We start from the raw sequence: 14444 nt of genomic DNA on the forward strand, positions 1-14444 counted from the left end.
CAAAATAGATGTTTCTCTTTTCTATTTTTTTTTTCAATGCTTGCTCGGTTTTTCAAGAGCTGTGGCACTTACCGATTCTCTTTTTCGTTCTCCCCAACTTATTTCTTACTCACCCTAAGTGAATGCTCTTGACTTTTTACGGCAAAAGAACAATTATCAAAATTTTCCGGGTTTCAAGAAAAAAAAGATTTTTGACATCTCGCTTTATTTCAAGCTGAGATTCAACTGTTTAAGCTCAAAGGGGTTAACGAATACTCTCTCTGCTCACGGGTAAGTTGTATTTGGAACTGGTTGTGCTCGATAGAAAACAAGCGCCTTGATCATTTCTAATTGCTTCCACATATTCACAATAATAAAAGACCAAGCATGAATCAAATGAATAAACAAAGTTTATTAGAATCCAGCATTTAAGTGTACAATGGAGGTTTCCTCACAATTTGTGGTTTTAAGTCCTAGATGAAACATTCATTCAATTATGTTGCAAAAATAACAATATTCAATTACAAAAAAGAGTAAAGTTCTTAATGCACTCTAAAATTCTAACCGGAGGTAACCATGTACCTTAGCATTATTCGCTTGTTTATTTTTATCATTGCCATCCAAGCTCGTATGCACCTTCATTGGATACTTCTTTGAGGAGTAACCAATCTAGAAGGTTTGACACTCAACAACCAAAAATTTATTAAACAAAAGAAATTTAAACCAAACACACAAATTAAAAACATAAACAATACTCATTACTTAAAAATTTTAAAAATGTGCGTGGGGGACAAAACACCCCAAAAGTACATAACCAAAACCAAAATACAACAAATCTGAAAATACAATAAAATAAAACAAACTTAGCCCTCAAAGGACTCAAAACCCTCATCACTACCGGCTTCAGAACCGGTAGCATCATCACTATCATCATCATCATCAGCACCACCAGTAGTATCAGCACCAGAAGCACCGGCACCCGCCCCCTCTCCGAACACAGGCCAGCTAGCGTGCTGCAGAAACTGCTCACGTGTCATCATTGAATGCTCACCGGAGGGGTCACGCACCTGCAACTGCAACAACTGCATAGAATCATGAATATCAAGCATGGCGCGCTGAGTTGCCGCCATCCAATCCCAATTATAGTTGCAGATAGCCTGCTGGAAAGGATCGGATCCCTGAGCAAAAGTACCAGGACCATCAGAAGCCCCGGTAACATCAACAGCTGAACTACTCCTTAAGTTCTTCGGTTTGCAGTACTTGGCCACATATCTGTCATCGATAGCTGGCGGGATCCTCACTTGACTCCGGGAGGGTAGCTTTACCCTCGAATGTTGGCACAAAGCCATGATGAGACACGGGAAAGCAAGGGGACAATTAACTCGTGCCCCAGACTTTAGCCCGCTCTCAATCACGGACTTCAACTCTAAAGCAATTATCCTTGCCACATCAATCTGGATATTCGTGAGAATGCAATGAACCAAGTGTGCCACTGGGATCGGCACGGTTGAGGTGTGAGACTTGGGTTTTATATTTGTCAGAACCAACATAAGGATCAACTGAGCCATGGGAATCATGTCTTCCCTATGGTATCTCATCGGAACCCCAGATGGGTTCAACTCAACTGATTTTCCTTCAAATAGCAGGGCAGCAGAAATTGAATCAGTATCTCTGTGTAGCCTCAAATCCCGATGGTAAGTGTCCCTCTCATTCGCTCCCAGATGGAGCGGTTCACCCAGCACCCGGTTGATTGTATCCCGATCGAAAGCAATCGTACGGTCGGACACTCTAGTTGTCCATGTGAATGGCTCGTCGTCGTTCGGTAGTGTGTTCGCGTAGAACTCACACACTATTTCGATGTCATAATGCTCAAGGGGAGATATCAATCGGTCCCACTTCTCGCTATGAATCAACCCGGCAAATGTACGGTAGGTGCCTTCGGGGTTGATTATAAATCTCTTTTCTGGCAAAAAAATTCTCATTTCTAAAGCCACATAGCGAACGGCCTACTTTGCCCCGACAAATTTGTCGGTGTCGAACTGTATGGGCACGGTACGGGAAGTGCTCCCGACCTTTCTCTTTTTCGAAATGCTGAACTTGGATGCCATCTGCAAAGACATAGAGAAGAAACAACACAAACATAAAACAGATTAGAAAGCAAAACAGAAAATCCAACTACTGTCATGGTCGCTGCTGCTTCGCCTAGCGAGGACCTAGCGAAGCTTCGCTACAGGTTCGCTTAGCGAAATGGCAGTGAATGCTCGCCACTGATTCGCCTAGCGAGATGCTAGCGAATCTTACGGGTTTTGGGTTCTGCAATGTTTAACAACCAATATTCCAGAAAAACCTAAGTCTCATGGTATCCCTTTCAGAAACAAAATGATTTATCATGCAAAGAATCGTTCTAAGATACATGCAAATCTAAACCCACATGAAAAACCTAATGATACCCACACTACCAAATTCACCCTAAATGTGACATACTTCAGAATTTTACAAATTGGAAGCATAAAGTAATGAAGAAAGGGCAAACCTGATTTGAGATCTGTTGAATTTGAAATGCACAGGAGGTTAGGGTTTGCAAAACAATGTTAGGGTTTGAGTGAGAATGAATGTTAGAGTGATTGCGAGTTCTGGAGTTCAGAGTTCGTGAGTGCAACACTTTAAAAATGGTTTTTGGGCCCAAAAGAGTGGCCTGCTGAGAATTAAATGGGTTCTGCCACGCAGCGCTCGCTACTGCTTCGCCTAGCGAGCAACTAGCGAATCAGCTCGCTACTGCCTTCGCCTAGCGAGCAGATAGCGAGCATGACAGCATTTTGATTTTTCAAAACAGCATTCCAAGCACATATCAGCAAGGTTTATCAATTGGAACCCCAATACCACATAGCAGAAAACTTTTAAATACTTACAATGTTGGGGTGCCTCCCAACAAGCGCTTGTTTAACGTCGGATAAGCTCGACGGTTCGATGCTCACAGAGGAGCATCCAAGGAGATAGCACAGCTCCCGCGATCCACTTTGTTGAGCAACTTCCTCAAGGGCTTTGTTGTCTTCAACAGGTTCTTGATGAACCTTCGATAAAATTTGATACCACCCTTTTTCGGAACTATTTGCACAACGCTCACCCATTCACCATCGGAGATAGAACAATTCATCCTGGCCTCTACTAGTTTGACAATGTCCTTCTTTTTCAGCACTCGCATCAATTGATTCTCCTCTTTTATGGATAAAGTGTTGCTAATGATTACCGGTTTAGTACAGTTATCACCAAGGAACACATACTTCAAATGTGGCTCTAGTTTTGGCTCCTCCACTTTCTTTGTCATATCCAAACCTTCGCTTGTGTCTTCATGATAAACAAGTTCTCCACAAGCTTCTAATTCATGCAACAATGCTTCCATCTCTTTTCCTTTATTTTTGGTCGAAACTTTGTATACTCCGATAAGAGATCTTTCGGAATGATTAGAAACATGAACCTGGTTTGCGACCTCCACTAGCTTCTCCTTGGTGGCATCGATTTGGAAAGAATCATGCTTCTCATTAGGATGTTTTTTGGCTTCAAAAAGATGGAAGGCTACCTCTTCATTTTGGACCCTTACTTTCATCAAACCGTTGTCAACGTCAATCATCATGCGTGCGGTTTTCATGAATGGTCTGCCAAGAATAAGTGGAGCATCATCGTCCTCTTCCATATCAATAACAATGAAATCAACCGGGAAGAAGAATTTGTCAACTTTCACTAACATGTCTTGAGCCACTCCATATGGTGCAGTTGTAGACTTATCAGCTAGTTGTAAAGTCATCTTAGTAGATTTGATCTCAACATTTCCCAATCTTTTAACAATGGATAGGGGAATCAAATTGATGATGGATCCCAAGTCAATCAAGCCATTACCCGTGTAGGTGTCTTCGATGGTTACCGGTAAAGCGACTCGTCCCGGATCGGATTCCTTCCTTGGGAGAGTTTTTTGAATGATGGCACTACATCGTGCATCAAGCAAGACTGTCTCTGGTTCCGTGTACCTCCGCTTTTTAGTGAGTATGTCTTTCATGAATTTTGCATACTTAGGCATTTGCTCCAATGCTTCGGCAAACGGAATGTTCACTTTCAATTGTTTGAATATATCCATGAACCGGGCGTAATGTCGTTCATTCTCCCTTTTAGATGGAGCATGTGGATATGAAAGGTAATGGATTGGAGTAGCACTCACTACCTCCTTTCCTTTAGCAACTCTAGAACTCCTCACTCTTTTCTTTTTCACTCCCTCCACTATCACTTCATCATTCTTATTCTTTTCGACTTCCACGCTTCCTTTATTTTCAACTTCACCATTTTTTTCGTCCTCTCTTTTTTCACTCTCATCTCTTTTTTTATTCTCACTAATCAACTCCCTTCCACTTCTCGTCGTTATCGCTTTACAATGCTCTTTAGGATTCGTTTGCGTGTTCGCCGAAAAAGATGGACCGGGTTGTTGTTCCGCTAGTTGTTTAGCAAGTTGTCCGACTTGAGTCTCGAGATTTTTGATTGTTGCATCGTTGCTCTTTTGATTAGCCATCGACATTTGCATAAATTGTGTCAATGTCTCTTCCAACTTTGAAGTCACAACCGGCGGTTGTTAAGGTTGGTAAGGATTTTGGGGAGGGTTTTGACGGCTAGAAGAACCACCCTCATAACCTTGGTTATGGTAATAGTTAGTCCTTGGTTGGAACCCTTGATTCCCTTGAAAGTGTTGTTGTTGATTTGGAGGATGTGGTTGATACAGTTGTTGTGGTTATTGCCTCGGTTGGTAGTCTCGTTGGTTTGCCATGTAATTCACTTCTTCGAACCCGGGAGGTGGACAAAATTCGGTGTCATGCTCACCTTTGCAAAGCTCACAACAAGCTATTTGTTTAGCTTTTGAAGGTTCTCTCAACTCTTTTATTTGTTGAGTTAAGAGTTCAACTTGTTGTGAAATGAGTTTGTTTTGGGCAAGAATAGCATCGTTCGTCCCAAGTTCAAGCACTCCCGGTTTCTTCAAAGAGTTGCCTCTACTTTGGCTTTGGAGGTCATTTAGAGCCATTTGGTTAATGATATCTGTAGCTTCTTCGGCGATTTTAGACAATAAAGAACCACCCGAGGTAGCATCCAACAAAGTCTTGCAATTTGGGAAGGCCATTTTTGAAAATGTGGATTTGAGTCAATTCGTCAAAACCATGTCCTTTGCACTTCCGAAGCATGGATTTTGCATCTTTCCCACGCCTCATTCAATGATTCGTTGGTCCCTTGTGAAAACACGGAGATTGCCATTTTGGATTCCATGAAACGGTTGTGGGAGAAAAATCTTTCAATGAACTTCTCTTCCAACACGTTCCAATCCGTCATGACTGCAGGTGTTTGATCCAAGTACCAATCTTTTTCTTTGCCAAGCAAAGCGTGGGGAAATAATCTTTTAAACAACGGTAGCTCTTGAGTTTGATCAACTCCGGCCGCCAATGCTATCTCATAAAATTTGGTGAGAAAAACAAAGGGATCTTCATGGTCCATTCCGGTGAATGGACTTCCATATAGCAAGTTAAGAGTTCCCGTTTTCATCTCGGCTTGCCTTCCCGTGTGGTTGGCAAACTGAGCAGTATTCCTTGGACTGTTAACACAAGGTGTGGAAATGGGCGGTGGTTGTGGTGGTTGATCCATGATAGGTATGAAAGGTGGTGGATGTGTTGTAGAAGAACTTTCTCCTTGTTCTTGTCGTTGTCTAGCTTGTTGCCTCCTTCGTCTCGTTCTGCTATTCAGTCTCCTTACGGTTCTTTCGATCTCGGGATCAAAAAGAAGTTCGTCCTCAGGAACCTGCCCTCGCATAAAACGAAAGTTGCACACTAAACCAAACAAATTACAAGCACAGGTCAAAAAATTCAAAAGTTAAAAATTAAGCAACTATTGCGATGCTCGCAATATCAATTCACAATCCCCGACAACGGCGCCATTCTGTTGGATGTGTAGGTTGAGTGTCGGGTTTTTGTTATCGTCTCCACAGGGATTGTGAGATATCGCCGTCGTTCGACAGTTGTTTTAATTCTTAACTCGTAGTAACAAGGGGGTTTTGGTTTTAGTAATTGTAGCTTGCATAAAAGTGTAAGAAAGTGCGGTAAAAGTTTTGGTTTTTCTATTTGAGAAAGATTGTCAAAGTTAGGGTTCGACGATCACTTTGCATGTATATGTTCGATCAACAAACTCATAAACTCCTTTAGATGATAAATTATTTCACAAAGTCCTCCCAATGTGTTTATCTCTAACACACATTGTGGGTTTTCCCATTTTGATCCATTGTTTATCTCTAACACAATCTATCAAAATGACAACTTTTTGGTTCAACTTTATCGTGAACAAAATCATTCATTACTATCTCTAGCTAACAAACAAGATTGGATGAAAACCTAGGTAAAGAGTTGGTAAACATCTCTCGATCATAAACCAACACAAAGAGTTATCAATAAAACAAAGTTTTCACCATATATTCATCATTAAAGAGTTTACAAATGAAGATCATCCCATTTACACACAAAGCTAATGATCCTCTACATCTAACCTTGACAAAATGAAGGACTTAGCTACTCATTTTCATGGTAGCTTGTACAACAAGTTTCGGTTGAAGGTTGATCAACATCCAAGTCGAAGAATCGAGATTGGATGGGAATCCACCTTCTTTTTGTAGAATATTGTTAAGATATGAAAAAAAAATGAAGAAAAAGTGTTTCTAGGTCACAAAATATGATCCCAAGACAATCTGAAAAATATCTAAGTTTCCAAAAAGTAAGTACAAAAGTTCTCTCTCCAAAAAGTAGCCCCTGCTACTTATAGTGCTGTTGTCTGAGCTGTCATGCTCGCTAGGCGAGCAGAATGGTTCGCCTAGCGAGCCCCAAAATAGGCCACCAGAAGTGCCTGCGCCCAGAAAATATCTAAGTCCATATTTCACATGTTCGCTAGGCGAAGCCCACGCTTCCACCTTCGCTCTAGCGAGTTTAGATGGTTTTGCTACTGGAATTGCTCGCTGGGAGCTCGCTAGTGGCTCGCCTAGCGAGTAAGTGCTGGTTGTGCTTTTGCCCAAGTCTGGGAGTGTTTGCTACCTCCTTCGCTGGATGCTCGCCTAGCGAGTTTGCTGACTTTGCTATTGTAAAATTCTGGGGATGTTCGCTGGAAGCTCGCTGGGTGCTCGCCTAGCGAGCACTTCACTACAGCACTCGCCTAGCGAGCATGCTGATGAATGCTTCCTTTTCTTGGTCCCTTTGCCAACTTTCTTATGCCTTCATTTTCTATTATTTCATGCCTAATTCCTGCACAATAAGGTACCAAGATCATTTATCATTGTATTGCAATTCATCTAAAGCAAAGGCGGTTTCGAACACTTTAGCAACAAAAAGGAGTGAAAGATGCCACATTTGATAGCTCAAATAAGCACTTTTGGGCATCTAACAGGTACCAAACGAGGATGTGACACCTTGTACTATCAATCTAAGTAATCGACCACCACATCATATGGGATGGTAGCGAAAATTGTCAGACGGGTCACTTCCATCACGCTTGCATGATATGCAATCCACTCAAAATCCACATCAAGTGTGCCAACATCAAAAGTTGGAGGTGGTATGTACTGCCTATATCTAAACTAACACAAATATCTGTCAGATAAGTATTGTACAAATGTGTCATACTATTTCAACCCACCCATGTACAAGCATATATCATCAAATGGCCGGTGATGTCTATGATCCTCAAAAGGGTGCCAAATGATATCAGCAGGTGTCAATACATCAAACACAGACCTGAGTTCATCAACCTTATGAGCACCTTGCTTGTATATCCATTTCATCTCCCTATGAAGTGGACTATCGGCACCAACAATCTTAGAAAATCCTCTCTTGCCAACAGTTGGAAAATACTCATTAATCCAATATTGTTACACAACATGAATATTATCAATTAAAATTATTATAAAGAAGTTAATATAAATCAAAATTAAATTAAAATAAATAATTTCTACATGTAGCATAGTGGCATATCCCCCAAGCTACTTGCAAGTATAAAAGGAAGCATCTCCTAGATTTTGTATAGTGTGACAAGTGCAGTTGCCCTCTAACGCTATCTTCCACATCCAAGAAAGTCCCTAAATAGTGATAAATACTTTTCCTTTATAAGAGAAAAGTCTTGTTGGCAAAAATGGTGCAGCCTACCAACAACAACATATAGGCTCTAATTGCATAGTCAAATCTAATTTGAACTTCTTTACGCGTAAAAATCACATTCAACCAATCCAACCTATAATAAGCACCTCTACAACTACGAACCTCTTTAGTTGCCTCCTCCAACGAAACACCCAGCAAATCAATAGCCTGAGTAATAACTTCAGAATTAGTGAAACCTTATGTAGGGTTACAAAACTCCCTCTACACGGTAAATGAAGAAGACAAGAGATATCATCCAATGTAATGGTCATCTCGCCAAACGACATATGAAAGGACGATGTTTCTAGATGTCATCTCTCCATAAGTGATGATACTAAATTCTTATTTATCCTCGACAAACGGGTTCTCTGTAAAGAGGATAGACCAGAATCAGACAACCATCTCTCTATCACCGGAATGAGACTGTGCAGAACCCATCCAATTAATTTCTATCATGTGCAACAATCTTCAATTCTTTCTTCGGAACTCTCTTCTAAAAATAATTCATAATATATTTATAAAATATAAATAATTAACATTAAATTTGACTCAACATAAAATGACAGAGATTAACTTACTTCGTTGAGCCACGAAGGGCGAGCAACATGATTCTGATACCTCACCAGAAGAGATGTATCGAACGGTCCTCCATGAAACTCTAGATGCAGTGGACGAGGCCCAGGTACACCTATTTGATCTTCCTCTTGATCTGTCGGCTGTTGAGGTTGCCGCCCATCACCATATCGTCGATAAATGCTCCCGTCCCGGCCTCTAATGCAAGCCACTAAAAATAATAAAAGAAAATTTGGAAGTCAAAAAACACGAATCGCAAAACTGAGATCTAAGTTCTTTAGAAACATTTCAAAACTGGATAACATCAAGGCTAATTTTCCGGTGTAGAATATATATGAACCAGAATGCTATAACCCAAGTTCTTCGGGATGTAACTATCGTCTGCAACAAATCAGATAACGTACTCTTGAGTTCTTCGGTGTAAAAAAAAAGAACCAGATATCTTATGTCTGGGTTCTCCGGTTTTTAATGGAATCGAATAGGTTTTTAGTGCTCTCGCTTTTTCTGAAATAAAACGAGAAAAAATAAAATAAAAATTAAATAGATATTTATAAAAAGAGTATTTTGGTTTAAAATTTTAATTTATATGAATAAAGGGTGGTTTAAATTTTTAACTTACAGGGATAAAAGAATAAATGCAAGGGTATAAGTATACTTTTCTTAAAGGAGGAGTTATCACTTGGCCTCTAATTTGGAGGGTTAATTTATAAACTTATAATACTATAAAAAAGATCCCAAAAAAATTGAACATGCTCCAACTTATAATACTATAAAAAAATCAAAACAAAATTGAACATGCTCCCATTCAAAAACAAAACTGAAAAGCGCTTCTTCCTCTTTTTTTTGTGCATGTCAATTTGAATTGAAAATGAAACGACGCTCCCTTATTTTTCCGATTTGTGTTTGTCAAAAACAAAACGATGCACTGCCATCCACAGTCCACCATAAGTTTACAGCGTCGTGGAGACACAACAAAACAACTTTGGGACGACGATAAGTGTGGTTGCAATTAGATATATCATTAAATTTGCAATTTTCTGTTTGCAACTCGATGATCAAATGCAGTTGCTTCGGTTTGGGGTGTCTGAATGTGACTATATATTTCTACAATTTTTAGTAACTGAAATGAGAGTACCTTTGATTACTAAATCTAGGTATCCATAGACACTTTCTGGTATAGCCATTTCTTTAAACCAAAAGTCAGCACTGGTTTGTTTCTGGTACTAGTGATATCAATGAAAGTTTAGAGAGTGTGTTTACGTAGGGTAATTGAAAATTCTCAGGCAATTAGAAATGCTGGCAATTGAATTTCCTTCATTTGCATTGTTGTTTTTGTTTTTGGATAGAGTAAAAAATTCTTCTTTATTAATTTTAAAATTTGTTAAAATATTTTTATGAAATTTTAGAAAGTTGAGAGACAATTTCAAGTTATGAAAATTAGGTTAGAAGTATCCAAAATTAATATGTGCCAACAATTTTGGAGTAAGGGTGGCATAACGGACCCCACCAATTGAGAATGTCTATTTTACTCATACTTTAGTTCGGGGTGGATTAAGAGATCAGGCTCTCATCCTTTAATATGTTCGTTCTGTCATGTCTTGTTTTTGTTTTAAATTTTTAGGGACATGCACATTAATATAAATTTTTGTAATTTTAAATTTGAAAGGTGCAGTGCTCATGTCTTTCTCCGCCCCACATTAACTTTTTTGTGTGACGGATCTAGATTATAAACCCTCATTCTCAATTAGGTCGGCCCCATTTTTTTTGAAACGGGCATGTCCGTTTATTATCCCTATTTCGAAGTCTATTTCGTAGTATCTAGGTTGTTAGTCATGCCCTTTGTTGTGAATATCACTTATCCTTGTTTGTTAATAAATGTTAACTCAAGTGTCGAGCATTCAGACCTATTTTTCACCTCACGATTGCTCTTACTTTTGTGAGAGTCACCTTTTAGTTACAGTAAGATCATAGGCTACTTACAGATTGTGTTTTACATTTAATGCTCACTTGAAAAAGACTGATATTGTATTACAACATTGTTATTCTTACACCATTTTCTACTTTCAATATTTACGCCGTATACATTATTCATCGCATTTTTATATGATGAACATTATATTTTTAAAATAAAATAATATATTTATGAATAGTACGTGAACAGTAAACGTGAAAAGTGTCTGTGAACAGTGCACGTGACCAGTTACTTAAAGTAGTGAAAAAAGTTGATTAATTAAATGTAAAATGTTGGTTAATAAAATGACAAAGTTGATTAATAAACGTTCAGACATTAAAAATAATTTTTATTAATAAATCAAATTTGGTTAATGAAAAATAAATGGTTGGCTAATGAAGTTATGAAATTGATTAATAAACGTTTAGATATTAAAAATAATTTTGAATAGTCACAAAAATTGGTTAATGTAAGTTATGAAGTTGATTAAAAAAAATTATGAAACTGGTTAATAAACATTCAGATAATAAAAAAAATTATATTTTTTTAAAAATAATATATTATTATAATAATTTACGGTGAACAGTACAATATGGTATAAGTGTAGAATGTTAGGTAAGAATAACATTTTATTTGTATTAGGATGTTATCTTTGTATTTGTATTGTGATGTTTGTGCATGTAGAATATAGTATGCATTCTAGTTAATTTATTTAGTTTAGTTTTTTTTTTAATTTAACTTTTCTAGCTCTATTATTAATAACTCTTTCATTAATACATCGGAGTTGATCATAAATGAATATACTAAATATAATAGGATATTCCAGTTTTTTTACTATGCTTCTTAAGATGACTCTTGTTATTAGATATATTTTTAAAATTATAAGAGAATCTCGAAATTGATTGGGCCGGTTTTGCTCAATGTAACTAATCTTCGTTAGCTTCCAAAAACATCTTTCCAAATTGTTCATCTATACCAAATTGATATACTAGTATTTAACACTAGGATCAATCTTAGTTTATTAATTTCACCCCACCACATAATAATTATAAAATGTGTGGACTTCTTCTAAAGGCAAGAAATGTCCAAAAAATAAGGAGATACATTATTTATTCAATATCCTAAGTGACAACAACCTAGTATTATATCACCTAACTCATTATTTCTACAACACTTGCTCATATGTTAGAACGTGTGGTTGCAATCTGTGGCTTGTTTTCATCTCTCTTCTCCACTTGTCATAAATAATTCATAAATTCAATTTTATCTACTATATGTTTTTCCAACTTGTTTGTTAAACACAGATGATGACGATAATAATACATTTCTCATTCACATTTTCTTTATTCATTTATTGAATCCAAATCACATGCAGGATCTAAAATTTAACTGAAGATCCAAACAACTAAACACTAAACCCACTTAATTATATATAAACTTAAGCATCAACAATATCCTCTGATTCGACAGAAGCCAAAATAAGCTCTGGTTCTTCCCTACCAGATTCACATGTTCCATCAATTGCATTGTTCTTCCCCAACGCCTTCAATGCCAAATGTGCAGCTTTCTGTCCAGATATCATCATTGCCCCAAATGTCGGACCCTGCAAAAATCACCAACAAAATCCTCATCACATCCAAATCAAATAGAATATTCCTTATCATCCCAAACCAGATGTCTTTTAAGAACATGCAGGTTACCGCATCGAATCTAAAATTTGTCACAGGTAAATTGTAGCTAAATAGAGTCACTACTTATTTGTTTTTGCCATAGTTATAGTTTAAGTGAAGCAGGATCTCCAAAAACAATAATTTAAACTACTACATAAGAAAAAGCTTACCATTCTTGGAGCACCATCAATTTCTGCAACTTCCATACCAGTAACAATCATACCAGGAACAACCTCCCTTGTAAGACGAACAATAGCATCTTCAGCAGTATTCATATCAAGAGCTTTCATTCCCGGAACAGAATCAATCATACCAATACTCTTCAACCTCTTCACACCAGTAGCACCGAAAGGTCCATCATGTCCACAAGAACTCACAACAATCTTCGCCTCCATAACATTAGGATCCATGCAAGACTGTGTATCATGGTTCATCGAAACCAAAGCCCAGTTAGTCACAACACCAGCAACTCTACCTTCTTTCACGATCAAATCCTCAGCAGCAACAGCATTGAACAACTTCACGTTAGGTTTCGCAAGAAGCTTACTCATGATTGTTGAAGTAAACAACGCAGCGTGTTTGATAACAACGTAGTCTTCTTGCTCATCGTAGTCGACACCGATTTCGTCGAGGAAGAGGTGAGCTGGTTTGCGGACAACCATGGCGGAGAAGAGCTGGCCACCGAGCCATGCACCACCGCCGGGGCTGACGGATTGTTCGATGATAGCGATACTGATGTTGGGATTTTTGCTTAATTCGTAAGCGCATGAGAGACCGGCGGAACCGGCGCCGACGATGACGACGTCGGTGTCGGCGTAGGTGATCATGTCTGTCATGTAACGGCGGGTCATTTCACGAGAGACGATGGATTCTTTGATTGGTTGGAATTTGAAGGAGTCTAGATTGTAAGGGGGTGTGGTTAGTGCCATGGAGATTGAGTTGTTTTGGGAGGTGGATTTGAGGATGGTGGGGGTGCGAGTAACAATTGGTCTTCCATTGAAGAATGAGGATTTGGGAGATGAAGAGAGAGAAGTGGTGAGAGATGATGCAGTGGCCATGGCTGCCATTGGAGGGGTATTTTGGGAAGAGAAAATGTTTGATGAGAAATGGTATATTTGTGAATGGTTTTATAAACAAAGTGAAGTGGGAAAACCTGTGAATGAAAAATGTATGAAAGTGAAGTTTATGCTTTTTGAGAAATAAGATAGAATTTCAACGGTTCGTAAACATTTCTTATTGGGATATTTTTTGTTACCTTTTCTCTCAACCAATGTAGTTCTCCATTTGTGCGCAACATCCACATCACAAATAGCAACATTTAGTATTATTAATCGGTCTATTATTACAAACCTCTCTAACAAAAAGCTATAGATATTTTTTTTTATAAAAATAGTAAGAATAACAACTTGCTACTTTTATATATCCACCTCTACTATTATTATATCATGAAAAGGATAAATATATGTTTTTAATAATGATATATTAATTATAAAATGATTTAGAAAGACATATATTAAGTGACTCATAAAAATCGAAAATAATTTTTGTTTTGGATTGATCAAAATCCTAATAAAGAAAGACTCATCAAAGCTCAATGATTACTTTTATTTATATATAGATAAATAGATAAATATTATATTTCAGAAATTATTTGATAGTTCGAGATATGAAATCGGAAATAAGGTAAGACGAATAAAAAAAATTAAGATAGTTTCAGATATGGATGAGTGATTGGATCAAGACTTCGGACCGAGATTATTGAACATGAGACCAGTATGAGAGAGATGCTTCATACACTTTGGATTTAATTACATAACTTGGGTATAGTTCCGATGTACTTTTTATTGGGATACATTTCCACCTCGGAGTATGAGAGGCCGCATCCAATGGCGTGTTTCTGTTACAAAAGGTCGACCAATGCACGAGTTTGTTACGTCATACTAGTAGTTAATAATTGAATCAGTTACAAGTGGTTTATTAAAAACCTATTAACGTCATGTCTCTCCGCAATACAGAACAGGAGGAAGACTTAAGATATAAATAAAGGTTGGGGAACAAGCATTAGGGGGACATTGC

General features: G+C 37.9%; 1 protein-coding gene across 1 annotated transcript; it reads right to left on the bottom strand.

Annotated features, from left to right (window-relative positions):
• Positions 1-12006: 12006 nt before the first annotated feature.
• On the bottom strand, positions 12007-13535 carry LOC127097128 (thiamine thiazole synthase 2, chloroplastic). Its single transcript, XM_051035638.1, has 2 exons — positions 12539-13535; positions 12007-12301 (listed from the first exon to the last, which is right to left on the bottom strand). The coding sequence occupies exons 1-2, from the start codon at positions 13433-13435 to the stop codon at positions 12137-12139; spliced, it is 1062 nt and encodes a 353-aa protein (XP_050891595.1). The 5' UTR covers positions 13436-13535; the 3' UTR covers positions 12007-12136.
• Between the last annotated feature and the right edge of the window lie 909 nt (positions 13536-14444).

This window comes from Lathyrus oleraceus, chromosome 6, assembly GCF_024323335.1.
Source record: "Lathyrus oleraceus cultivar Zhongwan6 chromosome 6, CAAS_Psat_ZW6_1.0, whole genome shotgun sequence".
NCBI lineage: Eukaryota > Viridiplantae > Streptophyta > Magnoliopsida > Fabales > Fabaceae > Lathyrus > Lathyrus oleraceus.

Excerpts from the sequence above, each read along its gene's own strand:
- LOC127097128 (XM_051035638.1), bottom strand. The coding sequence starts at position 13,435 with ATGGCAGCCATGGCCACTGCATCATCTCTCACCACTTCTCTCTCTTCA. Across the intron at positions 12,302-12,538 it reads TTGATGGTGCTCCAAGAATG|GGTCCGACATTTGGGGCAAT; the intron begins GTAAGCTTTTTC and ends TGATTTTTGCAG.